The sequence below is a fragment of the Lactuca saligna genome, chromosome 5 (genome assembly GCF_052625555.1).
Source record: "Lactuca saligna cultivar CGN05327 chromosome 5, ASM5262555v1, whole genome shotgun sequence".
In the NCBI taxonomy this organism is placed as follows: domain Eukaryota; kingdom Viridiplantae; phylum Streptophyta; class Magnoliopsida; order Asterales; family Asteraceae; genus Lactuca; species Lactuca saligna.
The window spans coordinates 292,516,615-292,535,688 of NC_136421.1; the positions used below are offsets into that span (position 1 = coordinate 292,516,615).

The 19,074-nt window shown below is 38.9% G+C and overlaps 1 protein-coding gene across 1 annotated transcript; it reads left to right on the plus strand.

Moving 5' to 3' along the window:
• The first annotated feature begins 15,001 nt into the window (after positions 1 to 15,001).
• On the plus strand, positions 15,002 to 16,901 carry LOC145048196 (dof zinc finger protein DOF3.6-like). The gene is made up of 2 exons (XM_078996632.1): positions 15,002 to 15,251; positions 15,487 to 16,901. The coding sequence occupies exons 1-2, from the start codon at positions 15,198 to 15,200 to the stop codon at positions 16,444 to 16,446; spliced, it is 1,014 nt and encodes a 337-aa protein (XP_078852758.1). The 5' UTR covers positions 15,002 to 15,197; the 3' UTR covers positions 16,447 to 16,901.
• Positions 16,902 to 19,074: the final 2,173 nt, after the last annotated feature.

Here is a 19,074-nt window from a genome sequence, read left to right on the forward strand (position 1 = left end):
GGCAGCCGTCATGGTGTATTTCAATACTAACAACATCAACAAGGGTGGAAGCGATACTAACAATACAAATTGTGGTAACAATCAGGGACACCAATGGGTACCTACCAACAAAAATACCTCGGGCCACGAACCTACGAACAAGAAGAGAAAGTTTTGGGACATGAAAGAGCGCCACCAATCTAAGGGATACACTAAAAGACAACAACCTAGGGCCGCCCCTACCATTACAACAGCAGCCATGACAAATGCCTCGACACTAGCCTCGGGGTCTGCCACCCAAATGCCTGCCAGACCATATGAGGGATCACTCCCAAAGTGCAACAAATGTGGATTTCATCACCATGGGGCTTGCCGGGAGATGCACTGTAAAAACTGCAACAGGAAAGGGCATACCGTTCGTTTCTGTAGGGCCCCGGCCCATCACCTCCCTTCAATCACTTGCACCAAGGTAGGACCAGTATGCTACCTATGCGGTGAAACGGGACACTTCAAGAGAGAATGTCCAACTGAGAAGAATGACGAAGGAACAGGAGGAATGTGATGAACACACTAACAAGAGCAGCAAGGGAACCATGTTAGGACTTTTGTAATGTTCCCAACGACAATACGTTTAAGTACTATATGTTTGTAATGAATTTGGTACGCTTACTAAAGTAACCTTCCTTCTAAAAAGTAGCTAAAATAATTTCTCTCTCATACAAATCAAACCAAAGACAGTCATATGTGACCTTAGGAGCATTACTTGTAAGTTGTGATGACTTTGTCCATACATCGGGGTTAATTTAAAAATCAAAATACTTAAGTCTTGAAATAGATAATTCCATCCTGACTTCGATTCCATATCTAGTATTAGGGGTTGAATGGGGTCACCCACTCGACAAATTTCACGATGACAATTTACATACGACAAATCATATGCCGCTCGATCGTAAGGAGACCTATCAGGAATCATGATATCAAGCATCATTACTGGCTATCGAAAACACACCCACTACCAGTGTTAGACACTGTGGTATGAATCATCTACAATAATCATAACATCAAACAAAACGGAACACACAGAAAAGAAATACAGGACACTCTATCACTCTATTGATCTCTTCCTTTGAATACAACTTATCTCATGTTATCTAAAAAGATAGTGTTGTCGTATTCCAATTTTGATTGATATTGCCCTCGTCTTCCTGATTAAACAACTACAAAAGGGCCTTTCGCCTAACCCCTAAATATCGAAGCTATCGTCTCTCATAAACACCCAACACGGACCTTTGGGTCATCTCTCGCTGTGGAACTCCAAAACATGAACCAGAGGAGTGTCATACTTCCCGAAGCCTTATCACATGTATATACGGGAGACCTTCGGGAATGTCGCGCATGTAGCAGACAAAATTCAAGCATAGAAGCTTGGGACAGATAGAGTACGAGTCCTGCCATGAGCTTCGGGCTAAGGTTGCCCAGAAGGACCAGTAAATGTCCTACCATTCAAAAAGTCATAGACGCGTGAACCAAACCCACATACTTCCTACCCAGCTACAAGAGTTTTCAGGGAAAACCTGTCGAACTACTCAACAATGAAATTGAAGAACCAAGTTTCTCACCCTGAAAAGCCCTCGTCTTATTCTTCAAATTAGAAAGACAAATTGCTCACAATTCCATCGATTTCAGAGGCCCCGATAACATCTCTAATAGAAACCTTTACTATCTGCCTCGCATTGACGAATAGGCCGACCAACCTCAAGAAACGAGGTACCCTTCAGGAATTGGACCTAAGATCTGAATATCACCAGTCACGAGTATTGAAGAAGGATATCCGAGAACAATCCTCCAATTTCGATGCAGACGCTGAAAGTTCGTAGTGATAACCCTCGGATAGGACCAAACCACTCGTTGGAGTCATGAACGTAATAAATAGGATATACCCTTCTTGCTAGGATCAGTTCATCATCATTATTACAAATGACTTACTCATCTACCCTCGTAGTAAGAAGGAAACCAAGGAGAACAGCTACAACAAACCACGAAAGCATTACGATCAGAGAAGTATTACCCGAAGTTCTCTAGATACGAGTTTTGGAATTGAGGAGTTCAATTCGCAAGACACATCGTTACCAAGGTGGAAATTCATAAGGACCCTTTCAATTGATCAAAACCGTTGAGAAACAGTCAACACCGAAGGCGTTAGCAGAAATACGCCAAAATTCTGGGTCTCGCTGATCTACCGTCTTAGTTCCTTTAGAACTTCTCGAAAAATACGGACCCCCTCCCAACTTTGACCCTAAAGGGAGCAACCCTTGACAGGAAGAGAAGCAAGAGGAAGAAACCTTTAGAACGCCGGTATAACCGACCAAATTCCTCTAGAAACACTCACTCTGGGAAGGCTTAGTACGCTTCGGAAAGCATGGAAAGCCAATATCCCAAATAATTGTGTCTTCCGAAATTCTTGTCAGAATCAGCCATGTAACTCACTACTTCAATTTACTCCTGAGAGCTTGGTAAAGTACACCCTACCCAACACGTCCCAAAATTTACAGGAAGTATCTATCCGACGAGACTCTTAAAATTCCCCTCGACGAGATCGAGTTCCACAAGAGCTTCACCTTCTTAGAAGAACCATGGTGACCATGGACTGAGGTCAAGCGGATGAAACAACGCCACTTCCCATTAGTGAAAGTTCGTTGGAATACTAACCAAGGACCTAGAGTCACATGGGAGCGCGTGAGTCAGTCGATTAGGAAGTATCCTCACTTCTCGGCTTGACTATTCATGCCTACTCCTTGCCTAAATTCAAATTTCGGGACGAAATTCCCTCTAACGGGGGGATGATGTGACAACCGTCAAATTTCGATCAAGTCAAAGTCAACTAAAGTCAGCAAGTCAAACCGTTTGACTCAATTTGCCCATGAGTACGAAAATTCACACTATGAAACTTCTACATAACTTCTATTCTAATGAGAGGTCATAAAGCAAAAAGTGCGAACATCTAGATCTCCTTAACCTAAAACGGTAGTACGTGGCGAGCCAAACCGATAAAACAATGTTGCATACTCATCGGGAGTGTGTAAGATCCTTAAACAAGGCTTAACAGAGTTTACAAACCATGCATTGCGATGCCGGACACTCACAACTATCCCACATGGAACCTCTCTCAATCGTTTTCACTCTATCTCTCTCTATGTCAAACCTCTCCCAAATCTCTCCAAGTATGCGAAATCTCTCTCAAATATCTCTCTGTATTAGAAATCTCTCCAAGAATGTCAAATCTCTTCCAAATCTCTCCAAGTATGTGAAATCTCTCTCAAATATCTCTCTGTATGAGAAATCTCTCCAAGAATGTCAAATCTCTCCAAGTATGTGAAAACTCTCGCAAATATCTCTTTGTATGAGAAATCTCTCCAAGAATGTCAAATCTCTCCCAAATCTCTCCAAGTGTGAGAAATCTCTCCCAAATCTCTCTCAAAAGTTTCCCGTAACTTTTTGGAATCATTCGGGTCATTCCGACCCTTAACCGGGTCAAAAACGGCTCAAAACGGGGCGAAAACGAGAAAAATAGGCTTTAGGAACCGAACCCAATAAGAGAGGCCTCTTAGGCGAGGACCGAGCCTCTGTTGGCTAAGACACCGAGGACCGAGCCTCTGTTGGCTAAGACGCGAGGACCGAGCCTCTGTTGGCTAAGACACGCGAGGACCGAGCCTCTGTTGGCTAAGACACCGAGGACCGAGTCTTTGTTGGCTAAGACGCGAGGACCGAGCCTCTGTTGGCTAAAACACGCGAGGACCGAGCCTCTGTTGGCTAATGCACGCGAGGACCGAGCCTCGGTCTCTGTTGCTTCTCACTCTCTGTTCGCTTCCTCTGTTCGCTTCTCGCTCTGCTTCTTCTCTCCTCTTTGTCTCTTCGCGCCCCTCTGTTCTCTCCTCCCCTCTCTCGGTTCCTTCCCTCTCTCTTCTCTCCTCTCGGTTTCTACCCTCCCTCCTCTCGGTTTCAGCATCAGAAGGCCGAACCTCGGCCAGAACTCGGAAATTTGTCACTTTTAGCCCATTTTTGATATTTTTAACATTTTAAGCCCGTTTTTCATGATTTTAAAGCGGGATTTTCTCCAAAAATTATATTTTAACATAATAAACTCTAAATATTCATAATTTAAACATATTTTGATGAAAATCATTACCTAAATAATAAAAATCAAGTGGGTGAATTATTAAAGGTGGAGTGTTGACTTTGCCTTATCCAATGTCACAAGCAACCACCCCACACCCACTCTTTGACTAACCACACCTCCCCACCTTACCTAGGTCACTTCAATGTCCCTCACACTTAATTTACACTCATTCCCATGTTTTTAGAGCTGGAACAAACATCCTCTCTCCTCATTTCTCTTATTTGCCCTCATTTCACTAAGTATCAAACACCACTTTTCTCTCAAACTTTGCCCATTCCAATTTTGAGATTCAAGGCTGATTTTCAAGTGTTCTTCCACTCTTAGTAAGTATAATTCATCCTCCTTATGATTATTTCACTCCATTCTACTCAAATCATGAATATCTTACACAAACTCCATCATATTAGCGTTAGAGCTTCAAATCTTCAAGTGATTCTTCAAGTGTTCTTGGGTTGAACACTTCTCTTCTTCAACACTTATCTACTGAAATCACTCAAGGTGAGTTCATACCCCTACATTTTCATGTTTTCTCAAGTTTTCAGGGGGGGGGGAATACAAGTTAAAACATTAAGAACATAACTAAAATTTTCTAACAGCCTTCATCAGAAAAGTTCAACTCCATTCACGGACTGTTTTGGGCATCTTAAACATTTTTGTTTTCAAAACTGTACAAGGTGCAAATAGTTCAAGTTTTTAGCTTTAAAATGACTACTTTCACATCTCCATACGATTTTTCTACAATTTATGGTGATATTTACAAAACTGCCTATCATTTCAAACAACAATCCGGACCAGTCTGTGATTATGGACTTTTTCACCCAAGTTGGAGGTCATTAAAAATCGTGATAAAAAATTATGAGTAAACTAGACACATTTTGTGAACTCTCAGAATTTACGGATCTAGTTTTCGACTTCATATGATTTTTCTATGATTTTTCCAAAACAGGGCAGAATGGCTAAATTTAGCCAACAACATGTAAATATCATAACACTTTGTAATATGTTGAGCAAAGTGTATAATCATAAGTTCTAATTATTGAATGTGTTTCTTTGTTAGTTTTTCATCATGAACTGAAACTAAGTCATTCATAATAAATATTATTCATTCATTTTAGAACACGTATATTAAACTATAAAAAGGATAGTTTGATAAATTCATAACACTAATACATTTCCATAAAAGAGTTCATACATATTACATACATTTTAGATAAACTATAATAGGTATAGTTTATGATACATCACTCAACACACTCGTACAAGAAGGGTACATTCATACAAGAAATATTTATATTCACACACATTTCACGTAAACTTGTTAACCTATATTGTGAGACTCTCTCTCTCTCTCTCTCCCCGTACGTCCGAGTGCGGGACATAATTCCTGGTAGTTATAATCAGAATCTCCTTGAGGGAGAATGTGATACTTGTATATAGATCTATATTGGGTTTGACACCCCACACCTTGCTGCTAGCTACAGTTGGATCTGCAGGTCTACGGGTGACAAATGTCATTTTATTTTTCGCGACACCTGAGAACGTCGTGGCAGGTTCACATAGTCATAGTATGATTATAGCGACTCACATAGGGATATAACAATCCATAAGTTTACGGGATTTTATTTTTAAAAACCTAAATGAGTTTTATGTCGATTTAAAATCACTTTTTATCTCTATGAGTACAGATATTACTGTACACTTTTGGTTTGGTAGTTACGACTACACATCATTTGAAACCACATTTATACTTTTAAGTATGGTCAATACTTGTTATTCTCGGTCCTCTAATTTAGGACTACATATATATAAAGTATTAACGAACATGAGAACATACAGAAATTTCGTTTAATTAAAACGCGTCCATGTCCATTTAAGTACATAACATTTTCTATTAATAAAAAAGGTTACTTATACATTTTGGTCTTCAGTCATAAGACTACATTACGCAGATTTTAAAGAAAATATCGGATTTTCTGGTTACATATTCTAACGCTTTTACAAGGAAAACGATTTACTTTTCCAACGAAATCTCTTATGAACTCACCAACCTTTGTGTTGACACTTTTCAAAACTACTTGTATTCTCAGGAATTCAGTGAAAACAGGAAATCAACAACGTTTTAAGGATGGGACGATAAATCATCAAACAGTTCATTTTGTATTATAATGTAATTTATGTGAATCATGTAAACATGTGCTTTGATGTAACGTTTTCAATTATATTGGTGTTGGTTGTATTTACTTTGAGCGCTATTATACTCATTGTTGTGATACTCTACATGCATTCCTCCACCCCCGGACGTTTCCGCCATCCTTGGTTTGGGGGTGTGACAGTTTGGGTCATCCATTCAGGAATTCGTCATGTGTCATTTTCATACCACGAGTTATGGGGTGGTCAATAGAATTTGCTTCCCTCCTTGCTGGCTTGGAGCGTTCAATGTAATATGGGTTAAGGGTTGAGATCGGTTCAGGGACATGATGTGGGAGGACTACAAACAGGATTGGTGACTCAGCCATTATGCATAGGTCGGCTTTTGGAAACGCTAGGGGAAGTTGGTTACTGTTGAGGCTTTGGTTTGGGCATCAACTATTTTGACTTCAAGATATAAGTGTGCCATCATTTCAAGGCATCTGATGTTATTAGTTTCGCTAGGATTCGGGAGGTTTTTGCATGATCTTCAAGGATTGTGTGGTCATTGTGGGTTTGGGCCCTTAATTGAACACTCGTACTGACAAGAAGTAAGTTGTCAGCAGTTGGTTATTAATGAGTAAGAAGAATCGGGAATCCTTCAAATCTCATGTATTGTGAAGACTTAGTCGAATCTAAGTGGGGGAGAATCACACATGTATTCAGAACATGAACATGTATGAGACCGTGATAGACTTCTAGAGGAGAAAGGCGGCCTAAGTGGCCATTTGGTTTGAGGGTTATGCGAGTTTGGAGTTCGGTAAAACTCGCCAGCGTATGAACCGCGTCTTCTTAGGTGCTTGATAGCAGAATTTGGGCAAGCGTGTTGGAGGCTCCAGTCAAGAATGTGGTTCAGTTCGAGTGCTCAGTGGAGTGCATGCTTGATTCTGTATGCATTTGAATTGATAGATTAGGAGTAAGGTATTTGGCTACGGTTGTGTTAGGATGAGGGTGTTGTAAGACTACGGGGGAGTCATAGCATTCACTAGATATGGTATTAATAACCTCTGTCACAGTGTCTCAAAAGCAACCTATTACTTTGGGCCCCATCGGAAATCTACTCCCTTCCTCATCAGATGAGTGAGGGGTACTGAAATCTTGGAGAAGTCCTAAATAAATCTCCGATAATAGTTGGTTAATCCCAAGAAACTCCTGATCTCTAAGGCAGATTTCGGAACCGCCCACCGCATTGTCGGATCGACCAAAATCTCATCTTGGTTAATGAGATGTCTCAGGAATTGGACATCTTCTAATCAAAACTCACACTTATAGATCATGGCATACAATCGTTCCCGCCTTAATACTACGAAAAGATCTCGAAGGTGCTCCTCGTGTTGCTCTCTGGTCTTGCAATACACCAAGGTATCATCAATGAGCACAATGATTGATCGATCGAGCATCGGCCTGCATACCCAATTCATCAAATACATAAAACCGCAAGTATATTAGTGAACCTCAATGACATCACCACGAATTCCCATAACGAATCTGAAACATGGTCTTCTCCATGTTCTCCTCTCTCACCCTCACCTAATGATACCCCAACCTCAACTCGATCTTGGAGAACCAAGATGCACCCTGAAAATGATCAAAGAGGTCATTAATACACAGAAGGGGAGAAGGGTTCTTCACAATCAACTTGTTCAAATCTTGTTAATCAATGCACATCTGGTGTGAATCATTCTTCTTCTTGATCAACAGTATCGACACTCCCAACAACGAACTGCTCGGCCTGATGAACTGCTTCCCTAGCAGCTCCTGAAGCTAGGAGGACAAATCCTGCGTCTCCAGTGGTGCCAAGCGGCACGACGTCTTGTAAATTAGAGATGCACCTGGAACTAGGTCAATCTTGAACTCAATTTTCCTCTTGTGAGGCACACCGAGAAACTCCTCCAGAAAAACATCAGCAAACTCCCTCACAACTGGCACCTTTGAAACCGAAGTATGCTACCCTACCCGAGTATCAACCACATAGGAAAGATAACCTATACACCCATGCTGAATATTCTATCGAGCCTTGGCTACCAAATAAAACCCTGATGCAACCCTGGTACCTTCTCTATAGATGACTAGTTCTCCCACACTTGGGGTTCGAATTATCACTTGCTGACCTTCACAATCGATCATAACACTAAACCTGCTCACCCAATCCATCCCCATTATCACGCATACATCCCTCATGGGGATAGGTATCAAATTAATCAGATAGGGCACCCTAGAGATCTCCAATACACAACCCTAATACACTCTGGATGTAGAAACCCCATGTTCGTTGGCGATAGAAACCCACAACGGACATTCCAACTTTCTAAGGGTCGTATCAAAGTCCATACTAAAAGATCGCGAAATGAAGGATCGAATCGTGCCCAAGTTAAATAACACAAAAGAAGACAAAGAATTCAATAAGAATGTACCTATTAGAAACATAAATATAAGTATACCATAAAATAATCGACAGAATAATAAATAAAAACATAACAGTCACAACGTCTGTCACTTCCCTAGCATCCTCAGCAGTAAGATGAAAAGCACGGCCCCGAGCCGTTGGAGGCTCCGCCCTAACCTGGTGCCCATGGGTGATCCTCAAAGTCATTGGCGTTGGAGCGTGTGCTGGTCCCGCCGTGAGGAAAGGACAGTTGGCCTTAATATGGCTAACCTTCTCACAGTGATAACAAATCTTGGTGCTCGGCGCAAGGACATGATGGCAAAAATCCTTGGCATAATGTCCATCCTTGCCACATTTGTGGCACCTATAAGTAGAACGACATGAACCCTCATGAACCTTGCCACACTTGCCACAATTGCGACCCATCTGACTCCAAGATCTCACATCATAGGCCTTGAATCACTTTTCCACAGGCTGCGACTGCACAAGGGTCTGCCTCCGCTACCTCTTCTAAAGTTCCATCTTAATCTCACGCCGCCTTGCAGCCTCCTATAAGTCAATGAGTAAATCATATCGCTGAGTGGACAAAAATTGGCGGATATTTGTCTTGAGAATGCTCAAGTATCGGATTATTTGAGGTTGCTCAGAAGCAACAAACTCAGGGTAGAATAACACTCTCTCAGTGAACATCTTAGTGATCTCATTCACCGACTCTATCCTTTGCCTCGGGTCTAGATACTCCTAGGCTAATGTCTCTCTCTCTCTCTCTCTCTCTCTCTCTCTCTCCCCCCCCACCAAAGGGATATATCTCAAACAAAACATCTCAAAGAACTTCTCCCAAGATAGAAAAGTTCTCATCTTTTCAGTGTATATACTAGTGACCAGCCTCCACCAATCCTTCATTCCAGACTGAAGAAGGTTCAGAGTGCACTTGACATTTTGGTCAGCTGGGCAAGACCAAGTAAAGAAATATACCTCCACATTGGACAGTCACCTCATAGCAATGATCGGATCCTGGACTCTCTCAAACATTAGGGGCTTCATATTTTTGAAGTCCCAGTACTGGAAGGCTCTTCCCCCTCCAATCCGCACAATAGCAACAACCACAGTGGCAACAGCAGCAACAGCCTCCAAAAGTGCAGCGTACCAGTCATCAAAGAAATCCATCATAGCGGTCTTGATAGGCTCAAATAGCTCCGATATATTCCCCCTGAAAATAAAAAAAAAACCTTAGCATGAACCATCTCCCTGATCTGATCCTTGGTCAACCCCGGCCTATCCTAGCCACTCGATCCTGATCCTGATCCCCTTGTAAACACCATACTGAAAACAAACCATAGAGATATTAGATAAAATGCATATCACACCATAAAAAACCAACCCATATCAAGACCCTAAAGGTTGTGACTTCCCTGTTATACATATGGGTCATATGCTTCAAGTAGTACGAGCCCATACTACTTTCCGTACCTACCCATATTCGTCTCAGAAGGTCATCACAACAACCCTAACAACATATACTAGAATACATATACACCTTATTCTCACTTCCTATAGAAATGCTAGACATTCCTCAACTGGTCAACTGACCCCACATAACTCATCCATGAAACTTCCACCAACCCTACATCACTCGTGTATTCTAATCATACATAACATTGGATCCTACAGAGATTCAAATACTTAATTCTACCCTAAACCCACAACCAAAAAAAGAATAGGAAATAAGGCCAAATCAAACATTCTCAGGCTATAAAATCTTAGTTATTTATAATTTTCATGCATTCACTAGCAACTATAGTAATGATGTCAATTTCATATAAGGAAGAAACCTGAGGCTACCATACATCTATTATCAAGCAGCTCTATCATGTAATTCCTGGAAATCCTTAGCCTATCACTAGCATGCTATTCAAACATAACATAACATCAAATAATAGTGTACTAACTTGGGTATACTTACTAGCTCCGGTTGATCGTACACATCACATCCTTTCTTGATTATTTTTTAAAACAATTTTGAAAATCATTTGTAAAACCTTTTCAGTTCCTTAGTTTAAGTTTGGATTCACACGGATGTTCTTCCAATTCGCTCAAACCAAAGCTCTGATATCAACTTGTAACGTCTTAAAAATCACAACAAATTCAAACTTTTCAAAACAACCCATTTACTAAAAAGAAGTTGTTACAAAACCATTGTTTCCAAAATATTATTTTAAATTAGAGTCTCCCAGGATCCAATAAACATAAAACCAAGGATGTGTACGGTCATGTCTTTGCATTGCCACGGTCCACTAAAGTAGTTGAAACAAAACTAAAATTGTAAGCTAACGCTTAGTAAGTTCCCCCAAGCACCAACACACGATACAACAAGAAAGCATGCAAACATGAGCAGCCATCCTGACTGGACCACCTCGTAGGGCCTATCGCCTAAGTGCCTAACTGGACCGCTCTACGAGCAACCAACTTAAATGGACCGCCTCGTATGGCCTACAACTGCTTTATGGGCTGCTTGCTTGATTGGACTGCCTCACAGGGCCTACAACCTATTTAGTCGTCCCAGGGTGTCTTGGCGTACGACACAAAGCAGGACCACCTCAACCCAAACCAACATATCGATATATGCAACAAAGAAACATGCACACAAAGCCATAAAATATAGATAAACATACAGATATAATGGATCACAACAACATAACAACATATGATAACCATGATATCAATCCAATGGGCCGGCCTTAGTTCCTTCGACCTGTAATTATAGTGAGGAAAACTCACCTCACAGTCTGACGAATAGCTGATCATTACTATCCTCCCAAATACCATCTCAATCCAAATCCTAAATGCCAGAAAATTTCCATTCTAAATTAATAATATTTCCCCAAAATACTCTTGGTCATAACTGGTCAAAATCAACAAGTCAAACGAGTCAACACAGCCAAGTCAACTCAGGCTTCGTATATGGGGTGTACTCTAGAGGTACGCAGGATGGATTGGTAATCCGAGGCATCAGGGCCAGATTGGTGTACACACAACGTACCATTTGGTACGCCTAATGTACACATTAGTCCCCCTCTTAACTTACTAAGTGCTTATTTCTTCAACTTATCACGTCCAATTGCCTATCCATGGTTAAAATACCATCAAGAGTCATAAAGTTTCCAACTTTATGACTTTACATGTCCATTAATTTCTTAATACACAAAATCTCAACATCTTAATGCCTTAAGCCCTTCTATAGCATATATGGGCTAAAGCTAACCATAAAGACCACATTTTTATGACTTAAGAACCCCCCCCCCCCCCCAAAAAAAAGGTCTCAAAGGTCAACTTATTTGATGATCAAGAACATGTTATGCTCAAGAATCACCGTATTTGGGACCAAAAGTCCCCAAAAGGAAGAAATGGCCAGATCAACAAGGTAAGGTGATCGAGTTTTTAACCTTTTATCTCCTAGAGGTTGCTAGCAAGTGAGGAATCCTATATCTAAGTTGCTTCCAAGCTTCAAGGTTCTTGAATCAACTTCTCCTTCTTTAAGAATACGAAAACGACACACAAATGAGCTCAAAACACTCTTCTCACATATGGTTTACTAGATGGTCGAAATCTCAGATGGGGGCTGATGAGACAATGATAAATGAGGCTATAATGGTGTTTATATATGGACCAAACCCTAAAAATTAGGGTTTACAGTTTTTCCATATATGCACTGGATACGAGGTGTACGCCCAACGTACTAGAGTTCGCCCTAGTATGCTCGCGTACACAACATACGACCATTATACTACCCTATTTCCCAAAATCACTGGAACGTCACTATAGGCCATTTTGCACTCTTTCTTATACTTAGGGACTAAAATGCAAGATTTAATCATACATAGGGTTACAATTGAAAATACATTAACATCAGGATGTTACATTTGTGTACATACACATATGAAACTTACTTGGAAAGGGTAAGTATATAAGGAGTTGTAGAATTATGGAACTTTTAGTAGTGCCCCATATTTAAATAAGGATACTACAAGAAATTCCACCAAAACACTAGGTTAGGTCACATTTTACAAGAACAACTCATTGTGATGTGTTATTAAGCAACATATGTAAGGTGCTCAATATAAAGTTGAATGATGAAATAAACAAACTTATCATCACGTGTTTGGAATAAATACTAGGGAATAGATGACAAAAAGATTGGAAAATATGTATAAGGTAATTATCAAGACCTAGGCCATTTAATGAAATATGATGTATTATAGAAATTTCAAGTATTAGGTAATTTGTCCTTAGGATGACCAATATGATATGTATGTTAGTAAAATGACTTGATAATGTAGGAAGTAGGAATCGACAAGTATACCGTGTAAGCATGTTATTAAAGTGAATTGTTGTAACACCTGTGGTCCAGAATTATTTAGCTTTGTAATTATCAGGGGTTGAAGATGGAGTTTGGGTAAAAACTATGTGTCGTGACGTGGTGCAAGGATGCCCACAGCGTGGCATCAAATAAAAGAACACTCATTTCATTGAGCCGTCACAATATGACATTAGGCTGCCACGGCGTGGCAATTGTTCTGGCCCAATTCCATGATTTTTTATGGTTCCCTTCATATTTAAACCCCTCTAAGTCATTTCTAGGTTTCATTACCAGCTTGTAACATCCTTTTACCTCATAGAAACCTTAGCCTCATTTCTCTTAGTGATTTGTGGTGTTTTTGGAGTATTTGTTGCTTGGAGAATAAGAGAATAGGGATAATAAGGTGCTCTAGGGGTGGATATTGCAAGGAAACAACATCTTCAACATCTCACATTGCTTTTGGAACTTTGTAAGTGTCAAAGGTTCAAACTTTATAGCTTAAAGTGGTTAGATATAAGCTATTGTTCAATGCTCTTCATATCTAAGCAAGTTTGAATGCAAGGAACACATAAAGTTGGCAACTTTATGGCTCTCCTAAGTCCCATGAGCAACATATATTGTAGATCTAGACTTTGGTTGGGGGTTCTTGACCTTGAATGAGTTTTTGGTCATTTTATCTTATTTTAACCTAAATTGGATTCTAGACATACATGCCTATAAAGCTTACATCTTTATGCTAGATCTGGTATTAAAAACTCCTCAGGAGTGTTTGGGTTAAGGAAGTTTTTGGATTAAGGGCTTAATGGTTAACATTGTTATACCTAGCCTCATTTAGACCTAAGACTTGAGATCTCGATCTTTTTGAGAGTCTTAATGGATAACTTTGAAAACTTTATCCATTTAGATCATAGAATAGATGATATCTGACTTATAGAGCTCTTGGAATTGAAGAAAATGGCTTAACCCATTAAGTTGTTGGAATCCCAGAATCTACAAACGTGGCCTTAGGCTGTCACGACGTAGCAACTAGGAAATACTCGTCTATTCAGCTGTATGAGGGCACAGTGTGGCGATGGATGGCCACCACGTGGCAGTTGACTTAACCTCGCAAACAGGGCTCAATGGGTAATACGGGCATACGCAACCAATTTTATTGTCATAACCAATCATATATATATATATATATATGAAAAGTAATTTTAGCAAAAAAAAAAAAACATAAATTTGGAAAATGCTAAATAGTGTTTTTTAAAATTATTCTAAATTAGACATATATTATAATTTTGAGTGTTTTTGGTGTAAACAATTATGAAATGAGTCGTAGATAATGACTATTTACTCCAAATACACTATTTATCTGGAAAAAAAATTGAGATTGGGTTTGAGTCTTTGAGATGGTCTTGGCTTTGATTTTCTTTTTTTAACTTAAGCTAAAAATATATAAATTAAAGAGAAAAAGATAGCAAGACACTTATTAGAACACCATAAATCACTCTAAAGTATGTCTATAATCCACCATCTAATATCTTGACCATGACTATTAATCTGAATATAAAGACAAAACTTGTGTACCTTAAGTATTTGCCTAGCCTAAATAATGTGCATTAAGCTCGTCCATTTGCAAGAAAGTCACCCCACTCACCCACACACACACAAACACACATCCATAGCACTTTTACATGCATGCAGAAACAGATACCGATTTTTGTGTGGGCGTATCAAAGGAGTCAGTGTTCTCTTTTTTACCCAAGCACTAAGAAGAAGTACTGTGGCACAGCGTCACTATAAGAAAGCTTAAAGGCTAAGAAACTTCGTCCACTCACTTCAAGAACCCTAATTATTATAATGAATACAAAAAGAGAGATGCAAATTACAAAATAAAAATAACAATAGAAATAAGCAAAACAAAAGCCTCCTCTCCCTTATCTTTGCCATCCCATCATCTTCTTCTTTTTCTTTTTATCCTCCTCTCCTCATCCTCCTCTCTCACTAATCTCTCTTTTCTGTATATTATTCTCTTGTGTTTGATTCCCCACACTCATATATTATCAAAATTAAAACCCTTGAAAACTTTCTAAAAGAGAAAAGGAGAGATCAAATTAATTTATACCATGGTTTTCTCATCCGTTCCACCCTATCTAGATCACCACAATTGGCATCTCCAGGTATGATCTTTAAGCTTATCTCTTTGATACATGATCCTTTTTTTCAATGTTTCATATTAATTTTTCATTCAAATGAAAAAGGAAAAGCATATATGTAAAAGAAGGATGATATATACTCATTCATACATATTCTCTTCAAATCTTTTTCTTGAATATACCATGTACATAACTACCTCTTGTAAGCTCATCTGTTTTCTTTTTTCTTTCTGTTTTCTTGTTTATTTTTTCCTATCAGTTGCAACAATCCAACCATCAACAAGCAAGTGGTGCTGGTGGCGAAAATCCTAATCTCCCACCACCACCACCTCCTCCACAACCTGGTGGTGGTGGTGGTGGTGCAAATGGAGAAGGTTCGATCAGACCAGGATCTATGGTAGATCGAGCAAGGATGGCCAAGTTACCCATGCCGGAGCCAGGATTAAACTGCCCACGTTGCGATTCCACCAACACCAAGTTTTGTTACTTCAACAACTATAGTCTAACCCAGCCTCGGCACTTTTGCAAGACATGCAGGCGCTACTGGACACGAGGTGGTGCTCTAAGAAATGTTCCAGTTGGAGGAGGTTGTCGGAGGAACAAAAGGAATAGCAAAAACCGAAGCTCAAAATCTCCAAGCCAAACCGGGCTTAAATCTGTTAGTGAAAGTCCATCAAGGTGTAGCGCAGAGACTATGGCAAGTACTCAACTTCCTCATCCTCCCTCTCTTCAATTGCCATTCATGAGCTCTCTGGGTCAATATGGAGGTGGTGGTGGTGGAAATATTAGTTCAAATCTTGGTGGATTTCAGTCTCAAAATGAAATGGGTAATTTTCAATTAGGAAGTGGGAGCTCAACTGGGAACAATTTTAACAATATTTTATCAATTGGAGGGGTTGAAAATTGGAGATTGCCTTTCATGGCTGGATTTGAGGTACCCAGTAACAGTAATCTATTTCACTATCAAAGTGAAGGTGTAGCTGACGCACCATCATCATCCATGGGAGGAGGAGGAGACATACGAATACCAAACTCTGAGATTGATAATAATCAGGTAGATCCTCCAGTGAAGATGGAAGACAATCGAGGCTTAAATTTATCAAGGCAGTTTCTTGGTGTTTCGGAAAGTACAAATAACCAACCATGGGTGGGAACTGCATGGGCTGGATTTTCTGGTGTCAATAGTACTTCCACTACTCCTACTACACATTTCCTATAATCTGATTTGGTTTTTCAGGGGTTTCATAGGGAGGGAGAGAGAGGATTTCTTAGTAGATTAATTAAAGGATTTCAGCTCAAAGTTGCATGTAGCAGTCTTATAAGGGAAGCAATGAACTGAATTTAAGTTGGATCGTTTAATCCCTAGGTAGCTAGAAAGAATGTGATATGCTCTCCAAGGTCGACTAATGTAGTGTTCCACATCCGCCATCCACTGATGAAGCTAGGGAGAATTAATGGTAGGTTTATGTTGTATGTTAAGTTTAATTTTCCAGTATCATATGATGTTTGTTGATTTTATTTATGTGTTGGTGAGTTTACTTGTACTTCTACGTGGAGTGTTCCGATAATTTCTGTGTGCTTGTGTGGTACATTGCTAATCGTGTATTATTTGTTAAGAATAATCTGTTTATTTGGGTTTTCTCTAATGAAATTTTTGATAGCTTCAAGAATTAATGTTGACAACTTCATCCTGATCAATCATCTTGGCCTTGTTGTATACATAAGAAATTAAATCACATTAATTAATTGTGCATGCGGTGCATTTTGTTAGTATCTGCAACGATTACTTATATATAAAATTGATGATGTTCCACAAATGCATGTTTATGGAATTCGTGATATATGTGTGTTAGAAAATTTTGAGCAACGTTGTCTTTTAAGAAAAATAAATGATCAAAGGATTCAATCTGTAGGAGATGTTTGATTATCTAATTTGCTCATTGTTGTCTAGAAATTTTATATATTTCGCATTTATTTTCCTTTGCAGTCACTCATTGTGGCTGTCCATGAATTCCAGAATTATTTGCAAAATGCAAGAGTTTCCCTTCTCAAAGAAGAAAACTGAAAGTATATCAAATCAAATATGTATTTCAGTAATGTGTGTAAAAGATAAATCAGAAAGATTTTAAGGTTGTTAACGTCCTGGCAAGTGATTTCTTACTAACAAGTCACTTTGATGCTAACAATTGTTTAGGGTACCATAGACAACTAGATATTAATCCTCCCTAAGCATGACCAAATACATTCCTAATTATGAACCATTTTCAGTCATGCTTCACGATCCCATTTTTGTAGTTACTGTACTTAATTTGTTGTGCTAGAGGGAGAAACAAATGATTCAGCTTTTCCTTGCGTCTTGTTTCAAACTTAGCTTCTTTATTTGTAGTTCCAAATCTTATATCATAAACAAATATAAAAGGAAAAAGGAAACGTGCTGTAAAATCTGTTAGTCATCATGAAACACACAAAAACGTGTGTAAGTATATATATATATATATATATATATATATATATATATATATATATATATATATATATATATATATATATATATATATATATATATATATATATATATATGTGTGTGTGTGTGTGAGTGTGTGTATTGGTATGTATTAATGGCAGCAAGTATGATAATGTTGAAACGAGCGCAAAGTCGCTGTAGAAAACGTCAAAAATCCACTCAGAACCATGCAACTATATATTTCACCTACAGTTATCTCAGAAAGATTATTGATTTTGAAGATGATGGCGGACTACAAGGCATTGATTATAAGTTCAAAAGAATAAATTTGGTCTCTTCATATTTTGAGGGGATGTCCTGTGTGTGTGAGAGAGAAAAGATAAAGGAGTACGTAGTTTGAGAGCAAATCTTGGACTGATAACGAGGGGAAAAAAGTGAAATGAAGGGTGATTGCTTGAAAATAGTGTGATGAGAGATTGATTGTTAATTTGTAGACTAAAAAGTAAGGGAAGGAATCTGGCAAGGATAGATATTGCTTTATTGAAAGGACCAACACCCTCCATTAAAGCTTTATGCCCAACCCATGGAACCCTAAGCTCTTCCTACCCCTTAAACCACTCAAAAGAGAAATAAAGCAATCATAGAGAAAAGAAGGTGGTTCAAAAAACCATGAGGTTGTTTCTTCGGTTAGGTGTTATTTGCACTACATTTTAGTATATGTACAATTATTACCCTCTTTGTGTTGGAAAAGGTACAAGGATTGATGTATGGTGTAATTTAAAAATAAATCATAAAACGTTTAAAAAGTGATAAACACTTACTGTAATCAGAATATTTAATTGATTGTGACATGTTTGTTTATGATGCTTCGATTTTATATGAAGCATGTAGTGAATAGAGTTTCATCTCAAATAATAACAAGTTTGCAAAGTTTAGCATCTACCTAGACAACTTCGACGTCATTCTCTTTATAGAATATATGGAGCCGAGAAGTTATGTTTGATACTCTTTGATATTAGATATCCGTTAGTATATCATTCATGAACTTAGTTCCTTGATTTTCTATGATCGGGTGCTATATCAAGGCATCAAGCACATTGAGATCCGAATTCATTTTGTTGGTAGCCATGGGCATTGTTCATGTGGTTCACATGCCTTAGAGTTCGCAGGAAGATGACTTCTTCACAAAGGGCCACCCTAGATTGCTATTTAGTGATTTTAAATCCATTTTGAATGTGTGGGCATCTCCTTTCGATAAAACTCCATGGTATGTTAGACATTATGTAGATACATTACTAATCTAGACATGAACAAAAAGATTAATAGACTTAGATTGGTCCCAAAAAAGACCGGGACCGGATTGAAAAAAAACCGTACTAAAAA

Coding starts and splice junctions, on each gene's coding strand:
- LOC145048196 (XM_078996632.1), top strand. CDS start 15,198: ATGGTTTTCTCATCCGTTCCACCCTATCTAGATCACCACAATTGGCAT. Junction 15,252..15,486: donor ACCACAATTGGCATCTCCAG/GTATGATCTTTA, acceptor TTTTCCTATCAG/TTGCAACAATCCAACCATCA.